Raw genomic sequence first — 15,237 nt, forward strand, 5'->3', positions numbered from 1 at the left:
TTCCTCTGTTCACAAGCCTCTTCTCTTCCAGACCTATGCATCCTTGCAAATCCACCACCCCATTTCCCCAAAGACTTGCTTACTCTGCCAGACACCCCACATCTCTGCCCATGCCTCATTGCCATGTCTCTCCCACAGAGTCTAGCCCCCTATCCCTGTTGTCAATGAATGAGAGGAATAACTCTGTGTGTTAATGTTTCCGAAGGGTCCTGTGGCTTAGATATTATCTGAATATGAAGTCTGGACAGTCTGTGGTTGTTTAGGACCCAAACAAGTGTATGGACAACCAGTCAACAGTTTGGTGAGGAAGCCCTTTTAAATGTTTCTTTTGTAAAAGTTAGTAAAAAATGACAAAATTCAGTTGCTCTCTGGAGTCCGTATGGCGCACTTGGAGACTGTTTAATTATTAAAGTACAAAACAGAGGGAGTTGAGGCTTGCTTTCAGGACAAATCTTGATCCAACCTTTATTACAGAGTTGCTGCTGATGCCTCCGATATACTGAATGTCAAAATGTATAGCAATATACAATCATGGGCTTGGGTTTTTTTTTTAATAACTAAACGAGAAGGGAGTTGTTCAATAATTTAGTGATCAACTTTACATGGTAGCCTAAATCTTCTGTCATATTCTACATGGTAATGAAAATAGGAGGGGGAAAAAAAAAAAAAACAACACCTAAGTGCACCTTGCAGTTACAACCTGTAGATAGTGGCCAATGTCCTTACCTGTTTCAGAAATGAGTTTTTCTTTTAGCTTCAATTCGACAGATGAGTATTGCCACTATCTTCCTTTGGCCTATGGTTTTGTCCTCTTGCTTGTATCTTGGAACTACTGACCAGTTAAGTCTCCTTTAGACTTTTATGCCAAAATAACTTGTAGTGAATAGTGGTTATTCCCCCACCCACCCACCCAAATGCTTAACAAACAAAACAGTTTACTGACTAGTTGCCTGTTATAGTGTAACACCATAAGTCTATAGCAATGAGTGCTGAGACCTCTCTTGAGGAATCCAATGCATTATAAATACCATTTCCTTGATTCTTTTCTCCACTCTACTTATGTTTCTGGCCTTTTTCTATAAATATATTGATTTATGTCTCCCTTGGTTTTCTGAAATGCAGTTCTCCAAAGAACATTTCAAGTTTTTGTCTTGTGTTGTCACTGAGTCTGTTCATTCTGTAGCAAGTACATGGTCCATATGATTGATATTTTTTCGCATGCATGATACAACACACAAGTAAACAACAAAGATGAGACACAGCAATGCCACAGCTGTGAAGAAAAAGAGGAGACCAGCAAACAAAAAAGGGTTCACAGGTAGCTGGATCAGATGGCTTTCTGCTGGGATCATGTTGGTGAGGTTCAGCATGTAACCGAGAGACCAGGCTATACTGCTGTTACCAACCTGAAATGCGAAAAAGAAAATTCCTATCAACTTTTTTGCTAAATGCCAAAGAACCCAAAAGCTGCAGCACAGCTGACACTGACAATTGTTCTAAAAATACTGGAGGCAAGGCCTTAGCAAAGGCTTGCAAGGATTTTTAAGAGAACAGTTACTTTCCTAAATCTTTCAACATTACATAGAGGAATGAAGGAGGAATCCTGTAAAGTTACCCATGATTTTTTGTTATCTGAGTTTCTATATTATTTGGCTTAAACAATTGAGATAAAGACATCAGATTGATTTCCACACTGAGAATAAGTAGGGTATGGTTCTGTCTCATCTATTTTTTCTTAATCTATCCTATTTAAAGTGTGTGTGCATCACACCAATCACTAATAGTATTTTAGTGTGAAGCACAATTTAAGATATTAGCAAGCATAACAATCATAGAACTGGACTCTGCTTTCACCATCCTAGTGTTTGGCTACTTATACCTGAATTTAAAAAATAAAATAAAAATAAAATAAAAAAAATCACACACACACTTTAACTCTGAATTTTCAAAAGACAGCCTCTTATAAAATGGCACACACAAAAAAAGGCCAGGAGAAAGCCCCAAAATCAGTCACTCTTATTAATTATTATTATTATTAACTCCCATTCTAGTGCAATATTGTTGATTGCTGTAGCTCCGATATTTATAAAGTTATTGACCCCCTTCTTTTTGCTCAACGCAGGAGAAAGGGGGATTGTGAGATTAGGCGGATTGGTTGGACACTGTAGGAGTGGGTGTTTGTCATCTCTTCGCCTGTCAGGTTTGGGCCCTGGTGGCACTCCTAGAAATCACTGCTCTTTGTTATTCAGAAACATGTCCATTTAAATAAGTACTTTGTGTTTCACTTTGATCAGTACTTTCTGTGCTGCTGGCCATGGGGGAACAATCATAAGTGAAATTCACCCTTGTGCTGAGGACCAATACAAAGCTTATGCAACAGAGACATTCTAGTTAAAGACCTCAAAATAACCCTCGTGCTGGCCTTTTGCATAGGAGTTAATTTACCTACTTCGAGATCTTCTGGCAGCTGGCCCCTACATGGTAAAGCAAGGATGGCAGTGTAATTCTCTCCTTCTCTATACTGATGGATTTGCTAAAATGGAGCTCTGCTATTTAGAAAAATCTTGCTCAGAATTTCTTGATGTCTTGTTCTCAAGTGCAGTGATAGGATTACTCTTATTGTACAGTACCTACACTCCTCTTCATTTTGTGTTACCTCATGTTGTAATGAGCCAATGCTAACCCATTTGAAAGCTCCATGAAGAGTTTACAAATCTGACTGAAACAAGTTTCAGAAATAAGTCTTCTAGTGGGAAGGAAGGAAGGGATCACAGCATAGCTGAGTCTGATTACTCAGAGGAAACACTGCTGTAACTGTCACAGAATCTAAATGGCGGTGGGGCAGAAAGTTTGTTTACAGTCCTGTCCTCTACACTTCAGTAAAAGTAGTAAAACCTACAAGTCAATCACCCCAGCAACCCTAAGAAACAAGGCAATGTAGAGGCCTGCTTTTCAGTGGCCTCATTTAGGCACCAGTCCTGCCATTTGATTTTTATGGGCAGACCCTGATACCTGTAGAGAGTCCTGTTGATTTCAATGGGATCCCATCTGGATAGATCATTACATACTGGGCCACACTCTGCTTTCTGTTACATCCTGTAAGTGAACATCTTTCTCAAACTGCTCTACAGATAGAGCATGTAAAATCCAAACTCGTACCCACCACCCTGGAGTTTGGCTGTTAATGTAGAAGAGTAATAAGATAAAGGTTAGCTGAAACCATCTCCCCACTAGGCTTAGCTACTCATATGGTCCCTCCTTCAGGACTGCTCAGATCATGCCTTACATCTTCTCTCCCCAGACAGCCATTCCCACCTCCCTTATATCCAGGTGGTAACAAGTTATCTGGCACACAGTGAGTCAACAGAACTCACTTGGTCATGGCAAGGTGTTTCAGGCAAATATTGCCGTCTTATTACACACCGCTGCGCAGCCCCAGCGACTTCAGTGGATTTGCACAGGCATAATGGAGAGCAGAATTTTTTCATCTCATTCTTTAATATTCTAAAGGATCAAGGATCACTGAATCATATTGTCACCACCAGAATCATTTGGAGTTGGCATTGGAGGTAAAGACACAGCCCTTACTTAGCTCTAAATATCTAAAAATCTTCTACAGAAGCTGCCCACAATCAGTATGTATTTGAAAGGTAAAATGTCCTTCCGTCACTATTTTCCAAATTCTTCTTCATGTTAATAATAGTTAATAATAAAAACAATGAATTAATACTCACTTCTTTTTGGAAATGTATCTGGGGCCAAGTCTCTGTGTTAAATTTATATCCATGTACAAGCAGATAATAGAGGTAGTTTGCTGAAAAGCAGTAGGATCTAGCATATGCTTCGTCAAACTTAGGCAGCATAAATGGAAGCTAACAAACAAATAAATAGGATCAACACGTAAATTAAAATATCAAAAATTTCTTTTGACTAAGAAGGACTTGCATAAAGTACACTTCCCAATCTAATTAGCATTTACCAGCTGTTTTCAGAAGCATCCTAAGAAAATTATTATTGTAGGCAAATAGACATGGTGATTTAATTGGAAGTGACTGTACTGTTGATGTATTTTGTACTATAAACAATTAAAAATAAAAATTGCATGAAAGATTGAAATTGTTAGTCTACAATACATTTTCTATCTGATCCTAGTAGCATATCTAAAATTGTGGTAATAAATTTCAGGGCAAGGTCTTCAAGAAGCTTGCATGGTCATGCTAAGTGTGACAACAAGTGATCAGATCGTGAGGACATAAAATTGTAGTTTGGAGCGCTATCAGAGAACACAGGGACAGTTTGTGGACTGAGCTACCTCAATGTAAATCTGAAATAACGTCATTGAGGTCACTCAGGTTACTCTGGATTTACACTGATGTAGCTAAAAATCAGAATATCATCTGCAGGATATGCTGATGCAGTACAGAAGTACAGATTTTACAAGGGGTTCGAAGATAGTATGGCTGCTTGACACAAAAAGTCCTGTAGGTCAAATACTGTGCATATCAGTGGGGTGTTTTTTTGGTGATCATTCTGGAGTGGGATGCTCTCTCAAGGTATCCAGTGTGGTAACAGTTTGAGTATGCATGAAGAGTTATGATCCCCCACTTCCTTCAACACTGACAAGGGTGCTGGTGAGGTCCAGAGGGGCTATGAGGACAGTGAGGTGACCTGAAGGGTACAAACACAGCAACCCATTTAAAAAACAAAACCAAAAAAACCCTTAAAAACAGAGGAAAAATACCAAGCAATACAGAGCACTGCAGCCTGAAATAGCAATATGCCAGGTGGCAGAGTGCCACTTTGGGGCCCAGCATAGCTTTATTGCAGGTTTCAAATTTAAGGACCACTCTAAATTATGCTCATTCTCCTGGTGACCTCGATGAATAAATCTGCCTCCAGGCCCAATCTTGCTCCCATCTTAGTTAATGGAAATGTTCATCCTCGAGTAGGATGAAGTACTAAGTGTACTTTGTACACTTAGTACACAGAGAAGTCTAGTTGTTTCTGGATTTATTGCATTGAATCCTTACATCAAGATAATGGCTCTTAGTAAGCAAGCTCTCTCTCCTCTCCTCAAAACAAACAAGCAAAACAAAAAAAACAACAAAAACACCCTTGTAATACTGAGGCTCTCCCTGTCTCAAGGGTTCTTTTTGGATATTATAAACTATAAAGGAGATAAGCAATTTCTAATGATTCCATTGCAATAGGCAGGTACACTAATATGCGTCAGTTTTCCTTCCCTACAACTACCAGCAACGAAGAGCAGACACCAATGTGACATTTGGGGACCAACCCAGACCAGCAAGTGGTTCTGTAACGTTTGGTGCCCTCATGCAGCTTTGGTTCAGACCCCTGACACCAGTAGCCTGCCCAAACGCACAAGGTCTCACCCTGGCTTTCACCAGCCTGGTTACTCCTTGCAGGGTGACACCAGCAGCCCTTCCAGTCCCAGGTTTCCCCAAATTCATCCTCCAAGTTCTAAACTACCAGGCACTCAGACTTTTCCCCTTTGGTTCATCATCCCAAAAGTGTGAAACCAGCCCCACAGACACCAGCTTACTATGACACACTCTCACTGTCTCCCCCTCCCCCTCATCCTGACATACACTGTTTGTATGCCAGTTTGCATACAGTTTGCTTGTGGTAAAAATAAATGAAAGATTTATTTAACAGAAAAGCCACAGATTCAAAGATGAAATAGCAAGGGAGAGCAAACATATACAAGTTACATAGTAAAAAAACAAAGACAGAACCTCAGGCTTTATACTTTCACATTAGAGAAAATCACTTTTATCAGAAAAGTTATTTTGCCTGTGAACAGTTTCCCAGCATGTCCCCTAGCCATAGGGAAGATCCAGCATTTCACGGACAGCACCCACACCAAGTGACTGTCCCTCAGTTTCTGGACACCTTTCACTTCAACCTCCTTCCATTTTAGAAGACTTTCAGGTTTTTTTCCCTTCAGTCACTATAAATATCAAAAAGTGGGGGAAATCCGAATTGTCTAAATGTCTTTCCATTAACTCCAATGGTCCACCATAGTTTTTTCTGAGCTGGACCAATTGATGGCTTCTTAAAACTGGTCTCCTCTGGTTAGGGAGGTAGCCCCTTCCCACCTGATTGCTTCTCCGCTCTGTTCTGAGGTGAGGCTGGAGTTACACCAGAGTTACAATGATAATTGTACACACACACACACACACACACACACACACACACACTCAGAATACGAAGCTCAGAATGACCATCGAGTTCAGAATACTACAAGCTTTCATAAAAGACTTTACTCAATATACTTGTGTAGTACAAAACACTGGCAACAATCAGTTGATTTAACTGCTTATTTTTTTGTGGTTTAAATCTTCTGTTGTCCCCTGGGGTGTCTGGACCATGATTGTCACAACCAAATTAAAAAGCAAATACTGAAACACATTCTATGTAGTACTTATTTCATAGAATATCAGGGTTGGAAGGGACCTCAGGAGGTCATCTTGTCCAACTCCCTGCTCAGAGCAGGACCAATCCCCATATATAACTAATATTGTAGTTTTGTGCCAGGGAAAGGCTTTGATTAGGCTACATCTACACTTAGAGCTGGGAGTGTGATTCACTAAAAATAGAGTAGCTGCGGCACTGGTAGCATGGGCAGTGGCAGCATGGACTAGCCACCCAGAGTACATGGTCTGGCTGCCTCGAGTACATATCCATGGGATCCAAGTGGGTTTGAACCCAGGACAGCTAGCCCGCACGTCTGCTCACCGCAGCCCATGCTGCTGCGGCTACACTACAACTTTAGCCTGCTAGCTTGATGAGAGCTACTGTGAGTAGGTCTACTTGAGCTGGGAATCACATGGCCAGCTGCACGTGTAGATGCAGCATTAAAAACTTTCACCTTGAAGTTGTAAATTGGTCATGTGTGATCACCAATTCCGTAACCATTGAGCTGATAGTCAATTTACAAGTTCAGCAAAAAGTGGTCTTCCTGAAAATGTCTTCATTTGTAGACTGATAACTGTAAAGATCTAGATTGTTCAGTACAAGGGTTTTTCCTGGAGAACTGGGCCTGATTCTTATTTACAGTAAGGCTCTTTTATACAACTTACCCACTTTTTAAGGCCTCTCTATGTTGCCAGAACAGGATAAAGGATCCTGAGCACAGATGAGAGTCATGCCCTTTGTTTCTTTTTGGCAAAAATATGATCCATTTGCCGTGATGTGACATGACAGGTGCACAAGACTCAAAGAATGAAATAGAAAATGTTTGCATTTTGTCTAATTCCTTGTTTCACTACAAGCAGGAAACTCAACCCAGGATCATGGAAAAAGTTTCATGAACCTGGGCCATCGTTTAAGTACCCTAGGATTATTTTATAGTTTGGAATGAACTTGAAACTCATGGGAAAGGAAGAAAAGAATTCATATGAACCTTTTAAAAATGTATTCACATGAATCCCTGTGAACAGAGGTGGTTCAGTTTCCAATAGTTCTATGTGACATGCTCCTTGATCTTTCCCCTTTCCAAATGCAGAAAATTCATACTGACCTGATTCCAGTTCTGTGAGCAGAAAAACCACATACTTGAATTAAAATCAGCTAGGGGAAAGCATCCAGTTAAATTCAAAGCATTGGCCGTATAGTAGAATCCTGAAAAAGCCTATAAATAAAGCCAGATGAAAGGCACTTTAATTCTCAAGATCCTATATAAATCAGAGGTAGGGAAGAAATGCTGCAAAAAGGAACACTATGCTTGCAGACTTACCACAAACTTCCCTTTAAGCTTTGGCTGATAGACTCCATTGAATGAACAGTCTTCCCCCTTATCATTGCAAGCAGTGAAGTTAAACAATAAGGACACCTTTTCCCGGCACAGAGCTGGGTCTCCAGTTCCCCTGAAATTTATGAGTTGGCCTGGGTTGTAATTTGTTGTCCTTAGAGATTCCGTGCAAAGGCTTCCATACAAACTTTTCATTGTTAAAACAGTTTCATAGTTCTGGGGATAGCATGGATTATCAACCTTGGTCTTGTCTCTTGAATTCTGAGGGAAACAGTAAATTTTTTTGTCTTAACAGGAAAGCTTTTCATTTTAATTAATAGTATTTTAACCATATATGTTTATATTCTCCCCTTCTCTTCTCTGCCATAACAAGAGTATTGAATATAGCATGGTCTAATGATTATTATCATACAAAGCAAATCCTACTTGTGAAATAAAACAAAGATTCACGTGTCTAGTTTAATTGCTTAGCAGAATATTTCTTGGCAGAGGGAACAAAGTAGACTTATAGGTTAAGTTTTAACAATGGATCCATTCTCGTTATACAAAACAGCTGAATAGCCTGACTCCTAGGGCAGTGGTTCTCAACCAGAGGTACACATACCCCTGGGGATACGCAGAGGTCTCCCAGGCGGTACATCATCTCATCTAGATATGTGCCTAGTTTTACATCAGGCTACATAAAATGCACTAGAGAAGTCAGTACAAATTGACATTTCATACAATGACTTGTTTATACTGCTCTATAAACTATACACTGAAATGTAAGTATAATATGTATATTCCAATTGATTTATTTTATAATTATATGATAAAACTGAGAAAGTCAGCAATTCTTCAGTAATAGTGTACGGTAACACTTGTATTTTTATTTCTAATTTTGTAAGCAAGGAGTTCTTACGTGAGGTGAAATTTAGGGGTACACAAGACAAATCAGACTCCTGAAAGGGGTACAGGAATCTGGAAAGGTGGAGTGCCACTGTCCTAGGGGGTCAAGGCATTAACTGAAAAATAATTAAACACAATTACAAAACTATCCTCAAAAAGAGACATTAAAAGAAAAGAAAAATAAGCAATACTCAGTTTGGCTAACTGTATAAAATTAACCCAATATGTTTCGCACAGCAATTAACACAATGGGGCCCTAACTCAGGCCTCTAACTTATGGCAGAAGAAAGAACATGTTCAGAGAGTTACTGAATACAAACCAAACAACATAGTTCCTGAATGTACCTGCACTAGTGAGGCTAAGAGCCTTTTCTCTGCTTCATCTCTTCCATAACACTGGAAGCTGTGAGTATACACACTGTACTCATAGCCATATAGCTGCACCTGTAACGTGCTATTGGAGTTCTGCATACACTCTTCTGGGACAAATGATAGTTGAGTGGAGGCTCCTCCTAAATCAAGCGCACCCATAGTCTCTGCTCCATGAGGATGGACCCATCTCCTCCAAAGGGTTTTCTAAAAATTAAACAGGTAGGTTTGAAATGTCATCTGCTTCCCTATGTTGTTTCTTCAAGCTCTTTCACTCATTAAATTACTTTTAAATCTCTATCTGTAATAGTGTAAAACAGCACTCGGGAAAAGCTCACTTGTGTGTAAAGCATTGTCTCATGAAGTTTTGTAGTTTAGGGTGATATTTTTTCACAAAGGGAAATGAAGCTGAAGAATGAAGGAAAGGTCCAGCACAACTAAAACGCAGAGAGAGATGGCTTAGTGTTCAGAGCACAGGTCAGGCAGCCTCAAATCCTGGTTCTGAAACTGCCTCTGTACATGAACTTGGGCAAATCACTTAATCTTTCTGCATCTGTAAAATGGAGATAATATTCACCTCTTCCTGACAGAGGTAGTCTGAAGGTAACACTTTACAAACAGTGAGTAAAGGATTAAAGGAGAAATTAAATATTAAAAAGGTTTGAGATGGCTACAGTGCAAAGAATAAAGAGACAGGCCAGAAGTGAATGAAGAACAGAGTTGGTAGAGCTGGCAGCAGGAAATTTTTAATCAAAACACTTTTTTTAATGAAAAATGCCATTTTCATCAAAATTGACACATTTTTGGGGGAAAAAACATTTTCACAAAATTTAGTTAAGAAAACAAGTGTTTCAATACTGTCAAAATATGTCCAGTTTCGACTTTTCAGAAGGGACAGTTTTGCCTTTTTATTTTGAAACAATTTTCAAAATGAAATTCATTGTTTTTTACATGAAAAACATGGAAAAGTTTAAAAGGGTAGAAACTGGGACCAAATGTTTAAATTTTATCAAAGGTTTTTGATCAACCCAAAACATTTTTTTTTAATTTCATTGCCATTTTTTTTATTTGAATTTTGTTTGTTCGATTTCTGAGTGGAATTTTTTTTGAAACTGTGGAATTCCCGTGAAACAGAAAATGCAGGTACATCCCCTATGAAGTCAACAGAGCTATGGCAATTTACACCACCTGAGGATCTGCCTGAGAGCTTCTATGAAGGTTTTATATTTTAAAAATAATTCCATCACCTTAGGCCTATGAGAAAGACCCATTTCTCAGTTTTTGAGAAGTTATTTGGATTTTTCTAGCCACCTATTTGGCAGTTTACACACAAACACAGGAAAACAGCTGTTGGATCTGCAGGTCATCAAAAGGAAAAGTATGCACCATCCACAGATTTATTTTAATATTGCCATTATTTATTGAAGGAGTTTTCATTCTGCACGAGTCTGTGTTGTGATGGGAAAGGAGAAGTGAGAACAGACTGCACGCTCCAGCAAACACCTACAGGCAAACTCCTAGAGTAAAATCCTGGCTTTACTGAAGTCAATGGCAAGACTCCCATGGACTTCAATGGGCTGGGATTTCACACTTAGACTTTTTCCAGTGTCATAAAATTGATGAAAAGTTTAATTTTTTTCAGTTTCACACTGTGTGCCAAACTCTTCACGAAGCTTGACTCATCTGAACTCCATGTATTCAACTGGCTTTCCAGCATCTGTGGTCCCTTTTGGCCTTAAAAAAAAAAATCTATGAATTTGCCAAGCGGAAGTCACAATTTTGATCATTAAAGGCCTGCATAGTAGTAAGAACCTGCCTTCAATGAAGTCAATGTTGTTGCATGGATATAAGTGAGGGAAAAATTTGTCCCAGGATGTGCAATTTTGATATCATGATGTTCGTGTTTTCACAGTGTTCATATGCTATCAATTGTGTGACTGATTCCTGCAAATGTGTTTGGAGCAAAATATTATTTTGGATTAAGATAATCAAAATCTACTTTGCAAATCGTCATGATCCAATAGTAACTGTTCAATAGGGAAAGTTAATAACATTCAGGAAATTGATTGACTTTTTATTCTAGCAAGATTAACTAGGATAATTCTCAAATATTTTGGGGAGTAAACACCAGTAATTAACACAACTGAGCACTAAAAATCACTGCTGTATGTCTACTTCCACACACACAATTGAGCTAGAGGTAGGCCTTGGCTATACATAATTTTGTACCAATATAACTATGTCAGTGAAGTGTGGGATTTTTTACAAAGATAGTTAACTGATACAATCCCTAGTGTGAATGGAGATATACTAGTATAAAATTGCCACATATCAGTCTAGGTTATCCCCTTTCCTACATAGGAATAGCTATACCACTATAATCATCTATACAAGAGGTGGGCAAACTTTTTGGTCCAAATGGCCACATCTGGGCATGGAAATCCTATGGTGGGCCATGAATGCTCATGAAAGTGGGGGTTGGGGTGCAGGCTCCGACTTTGGGGTGCGGGCTCAGGGGAGGGAGGCATAAATGAGTTCAGGGTGAGGGAGAGGGCTCCTGGCTGGGATAGAGGGTTGGGTGCAGAGGGGGAGGTGAGGGCTCAGCTGCGAGTAGAGACTCTGGGGTGGGGCTGAGGATGAGGAGTTTGGGGTGCAGGAGGGTGCTCTGGACTGGGACCGAGGGGTTTGGAGGGTGGGAGGGGGATCAGAGCTGAGGAAGGAGGTTGGAGTGCAGGAAGGGGTCAGGGTGCAGGCTCTGGGCAGAGCTTACCTAAAGCAGCTCCCAGAAGTAGTAGTGGCATGTCCTCCCTCTGGCTCCTATGTGGAGGCACAGGCAGGTGGCTCTGCACGCTGCCCTGTCCACAGGTGCCACCCCTGAAGCTCCAACTGGCCGTGGTTCCCGGCCAATTGAATCTCCAGGGGCAGTGCTTGGGGCGGGGGCAGCATGCGGAACCCCTAGCTGCCCCTACACATAGGAGCCAGAGGGGGGACATGCTGCTGCTTCCAGGAGTCACGCAGAGTACGGCAAGCCCTTGACCCTCCTCCCCAGCTGGAGCACCAGAGTGGGGCAAGCCCCAGACCCCGCTCCCCGGCGAGAGCTCAAGGGGCGGATTAAAATGTCTGGAGGGCCAGATGTGGCCCCTGGGCCATAGTTTGCCCACCCCGATCTATACGGTGGTATAACTGCATCCACACTAAGGGGGTTGTACTACTTTAGCTGTGCCGATATAGATAGAATGGTACAAATAAAAGCATTAGGATGGAAGATAAAATCTAAGATGTGGCTGACAAAATCCAGGAAGCACAACTTTGCTAATTTGGACATACACAAGAGGATGAATGAAGAGGACCTGGTGAAGATAGCCTGGCAAGAGAGGGTGGCAGGAAAGAGTCCCTGGGGAAAGCTGAGGAAGCAATAGATGGATTGGATTAAAGAAGATAAGCAGGTGGCTGCCTGGGACAGACAAAGCTGGAGACTGCTTGCACAACGATCCAGACCCAGATGATCAGATATGGGGAAGAAGTAGTACAATTTTTGTGTTTGGACTAAGCATTAGAGTTTCTATTTAGACAGGAATCTTATTTCTGTATTTTGTTAAGAGTTCTCCTTGACCATCAACATGCCTTTTAAATATTTCCATTGTTCCTAATTAGGATTAAAAAGCTCTATTCATTTTATTCTCTTTCTATAGCAAAAGCTTGTCTGCGATCTACTTTTGGTGGAAATGTGGAGCCAATGGCTATTCTGTTTTAACATACATCTCCTCCAAAACTTGTGATTCATAAGCAACAGTATAAAATAAAACATGCATTTTTTCCACACACCTCCAAGAAATTGCCCATTAAATAGTTGGCCGTAATCCATCCATATACCCCTTCCTCTTGCCCAGTTATGATTTGAGCACCCCTAAATTCAAAGGGCTGGGATCTGAAGTAGTTTTGAATGCTCCCAAGGACTTCATTGGCTGCCGTTTCATTTTGCAACCTAAGCAATTCACAAAATACAAAATGCTGAGCATCTGGAAAGACAAGCTTACCTTTATTCTTTTATCAACCTAGTGACTAAAGGAATGCCCATGATTTCCTACTGACAATCTGAGTCCATTTTGATCTGGAGGGACAGCCTTTAATAAGGAACATCTGGTTAGATGTACGGCCAGCTTTAGCAAGCACAGCTGGCCTAAAACAACTCTGAGGGTGGTAGAGCATTAGCTGTGGGCATGTCTACACTGGAGCTGGAAGGTCTAATTACCATCTTAAGCCGACATACCTGCAGTAGCTCTGATCAACCTAGTATGCTCAAAATGGAAGCGTAGCCATAGTGGGTTAGCTGCCCCAAATAAAGTCCCATCTGAGACCCAAGATACCTACTGGAATGGCTAACCTTTCCCAGCACTGTGGCTACACTTCTATTTTTAGCACACTAGTTCAATCAGAGATGGTGCAGGTATGTCTACTTGAGCTGGAAATTACATTTTCCAGTTCCAGTGTAGACATATCCTGTGTCCAACAGTTGCCATGTTTACACTGCAAGCACCTAGGTATTTTGTTCCTCATATAAGATTGTATTTAGTGAACTGAGTGCTTATATGAAAGGTGCTGGCTTAATTGTTACGGAGACTTTATCCCTCTCTTTAGCACAGAGCCATGTGCAGCACAGGAAACCTCATGGGGAAATTTGTATTGCTAATGTGCCTCAACCCTGTTCTGGAGGGCTCATCTCCAGTGGTGACAGGGTAGAGTCTCCAGGCCCATTCAAGCTATAACTGAAACTGAGAACAAAAAAGCCAGCTGGTGCCAGTCTCAAAAGCCCCATGCACAGATATGGAGCAACCACTTAGCATCATGCTCACACTTAGTGTAACTCCTTGTCTCCAGCTGAGTTACACCAACTATGAATTTGGGCTTCCTACTCTCAGATATGTCCCCACAGTTCTCATTTACATAGTGGGATTTGATCGCATGTGCTGAGGACAGAAATTTGGACCTTACATAGCTGTAGTGTAAAGCAAGCAAATACTTCCTTTCAATACAGTAAAACGATATGGTAAAAGAAACGCAGATCTGTTTAAAAATTAGACCAAAAAGTTCCAAACCTTTAATTTTACTTGCTAGGTTGGATTTCCTTTTGAGACAGATCAGAATTCCTGGCGAACAGAGAGTTGTCTAACACATTTTTCCATATCAGTTTCACATGCTGCTGTTCTATTCACATATATTAAATGTACTGGGCTTTTTTGCCATACCTCAGTAGTCGCATTCCAGCTGTAGCTCCCAGATATGTTGGGGTATTTTTATGCAAGTGAGATGGAATTTTCTCCTTTACTTTATTCATGCAGTCGTCAATGAGTTTGACAATTTCTTGAGGGTTATTCCCATAGCTGGATATGCCCAGGCCTAAAAAAGAGCAAGTGGCTGATTTCATTTGTCTTGCCACCTAGCATCAGAAGAAACAGCTTTTTTTCCCCCTATTTAATATTCCATTTTGAAAAGATGTTTTACCTTTAAACAAGCACTTAATTTAAAAAGTTTAATGATTAAAAAGAATAGTAATGAACATGCCTTGGAGTCTTTTATACAGGGCAGCAGTCTTGACACATGACTCACCCCCCCAACTCTGCTATCCTTTCAACTGTACATAAATGCAAAATGACAACAGTGCCACATTAATAGGAAAAATATATTACATGTGGCAGGCACGGCAGAAAAATCCACCTATTGGGTGGAAAAAAACCTCCTGGATCTCCAAAATTATAGAAAACTCGATCCCCGTGTGTCCTAATTCATGTGGACTACACCCAACAAACTGGCATATGTCAGACCAGATCAGGAAGTAGCATCCTACTGGAAGCAAAGTAATGGATTATGAGCTGCAATCTGACCTTTGACTGGACTTAGTGGCAGCATGGTCCAGTGGAGAGGGATCTGGACTGGGAATCAACCAACCAGGGTTCTATTCCTATATCTATCAGTGACCTGCTAAATGATTTTGGACAGGTCATTTTCCTTTCTTTGCTTCAGTCTACCTATCTGTAAAATGGAGAATAATTTTACTTTATTCAGTGCTTTGAGCATCACAACTGAAGTGCACTTGGGGAATGCTTATCATCAGGAGAACTGATTCCCCTGAGAAAGCTTGCAAGAGAGTAACAGATTTTGGCACTCAATTACCCAAGAGGCTCATGACCAAATCCAGACCCCAAGGT

General features: G+C 40.6%; 2 protein-coding genes across 6 annotated transcripts in view; one reads left to right on the top strand and one right to left on the bottom strand.

Annotated features, from left to right (window-relative positions):
* The window catches only part of POMGNT2 (protein O-linked mannose N-acetylglucosaminyltransferase 2 (beta 1,4-)), a 271,191-nt gene that overhangs the window by 219,120 nt on the left and 36,834 nt on the right, over positions 1 to 15,237 (top strand). The gene's annotated exons all lie outside the window — the stretch shown is intronic.
* Positions 440 to 15,237, bottom strand: part of ENTPD3 (ectonucleoside triphosphate diphosphohydrolase 3) — a 43,514-nt gene continuing 28,716 nt past the window's right edge. For all 5 annotated transcript variants that reach the window (XM_050938423.1, XM_050938422.1, XM_050938424.1 and 2 more), the window contains 7 exons: positions 14,278 to 14,428; positions 12,857 to 13,016; positions 9,008 to 9,238; positions 7,760 to 8,035; positions 7,544 to 7,654; positions 3,735 to 3,872; positions 440 to 1,406 (listed from right to left, as the gene is read on the bottom strand). In XM_050938423.1, the coding sequence (XP_050794380.1) occupies positions 1,173 to 1,406; positions 3,735 to 3,872; positions 7,544 to 7,654; positions 7,760 to 8,035; positions 9,008 to 9,238; positions 12,857 to 13,016; positions 14,278 to 14,428 (1,301 nt within the window). In that variant the 3' untranslated portion in view covers positions 440 to 1,172. The remainder of the gene's footprint in view (positions 1,407 to 3,734; positions 3,873 to 7,543; positions 7,655 to 7,759; positions 8,036 to 9,007; positions 9,239 to 12,856; positions 13,017 to 14,277; positions 14,429 to 15,237) is intronic.

This window comes from Gopherus flavomarginatus, chromosome 2 (assembly GCF_025201925.1).
Source record: "Gopherus flavomarginatus isolate rGopFla2 chromosome 2, rGopFla2.mat.asm, whole genome shotgun sequence".
NCBI lineage: Eukaryota > Metazoa > Chordata > Testudines > Testudinidae > Gopherus > Gopherus flavomarginatus.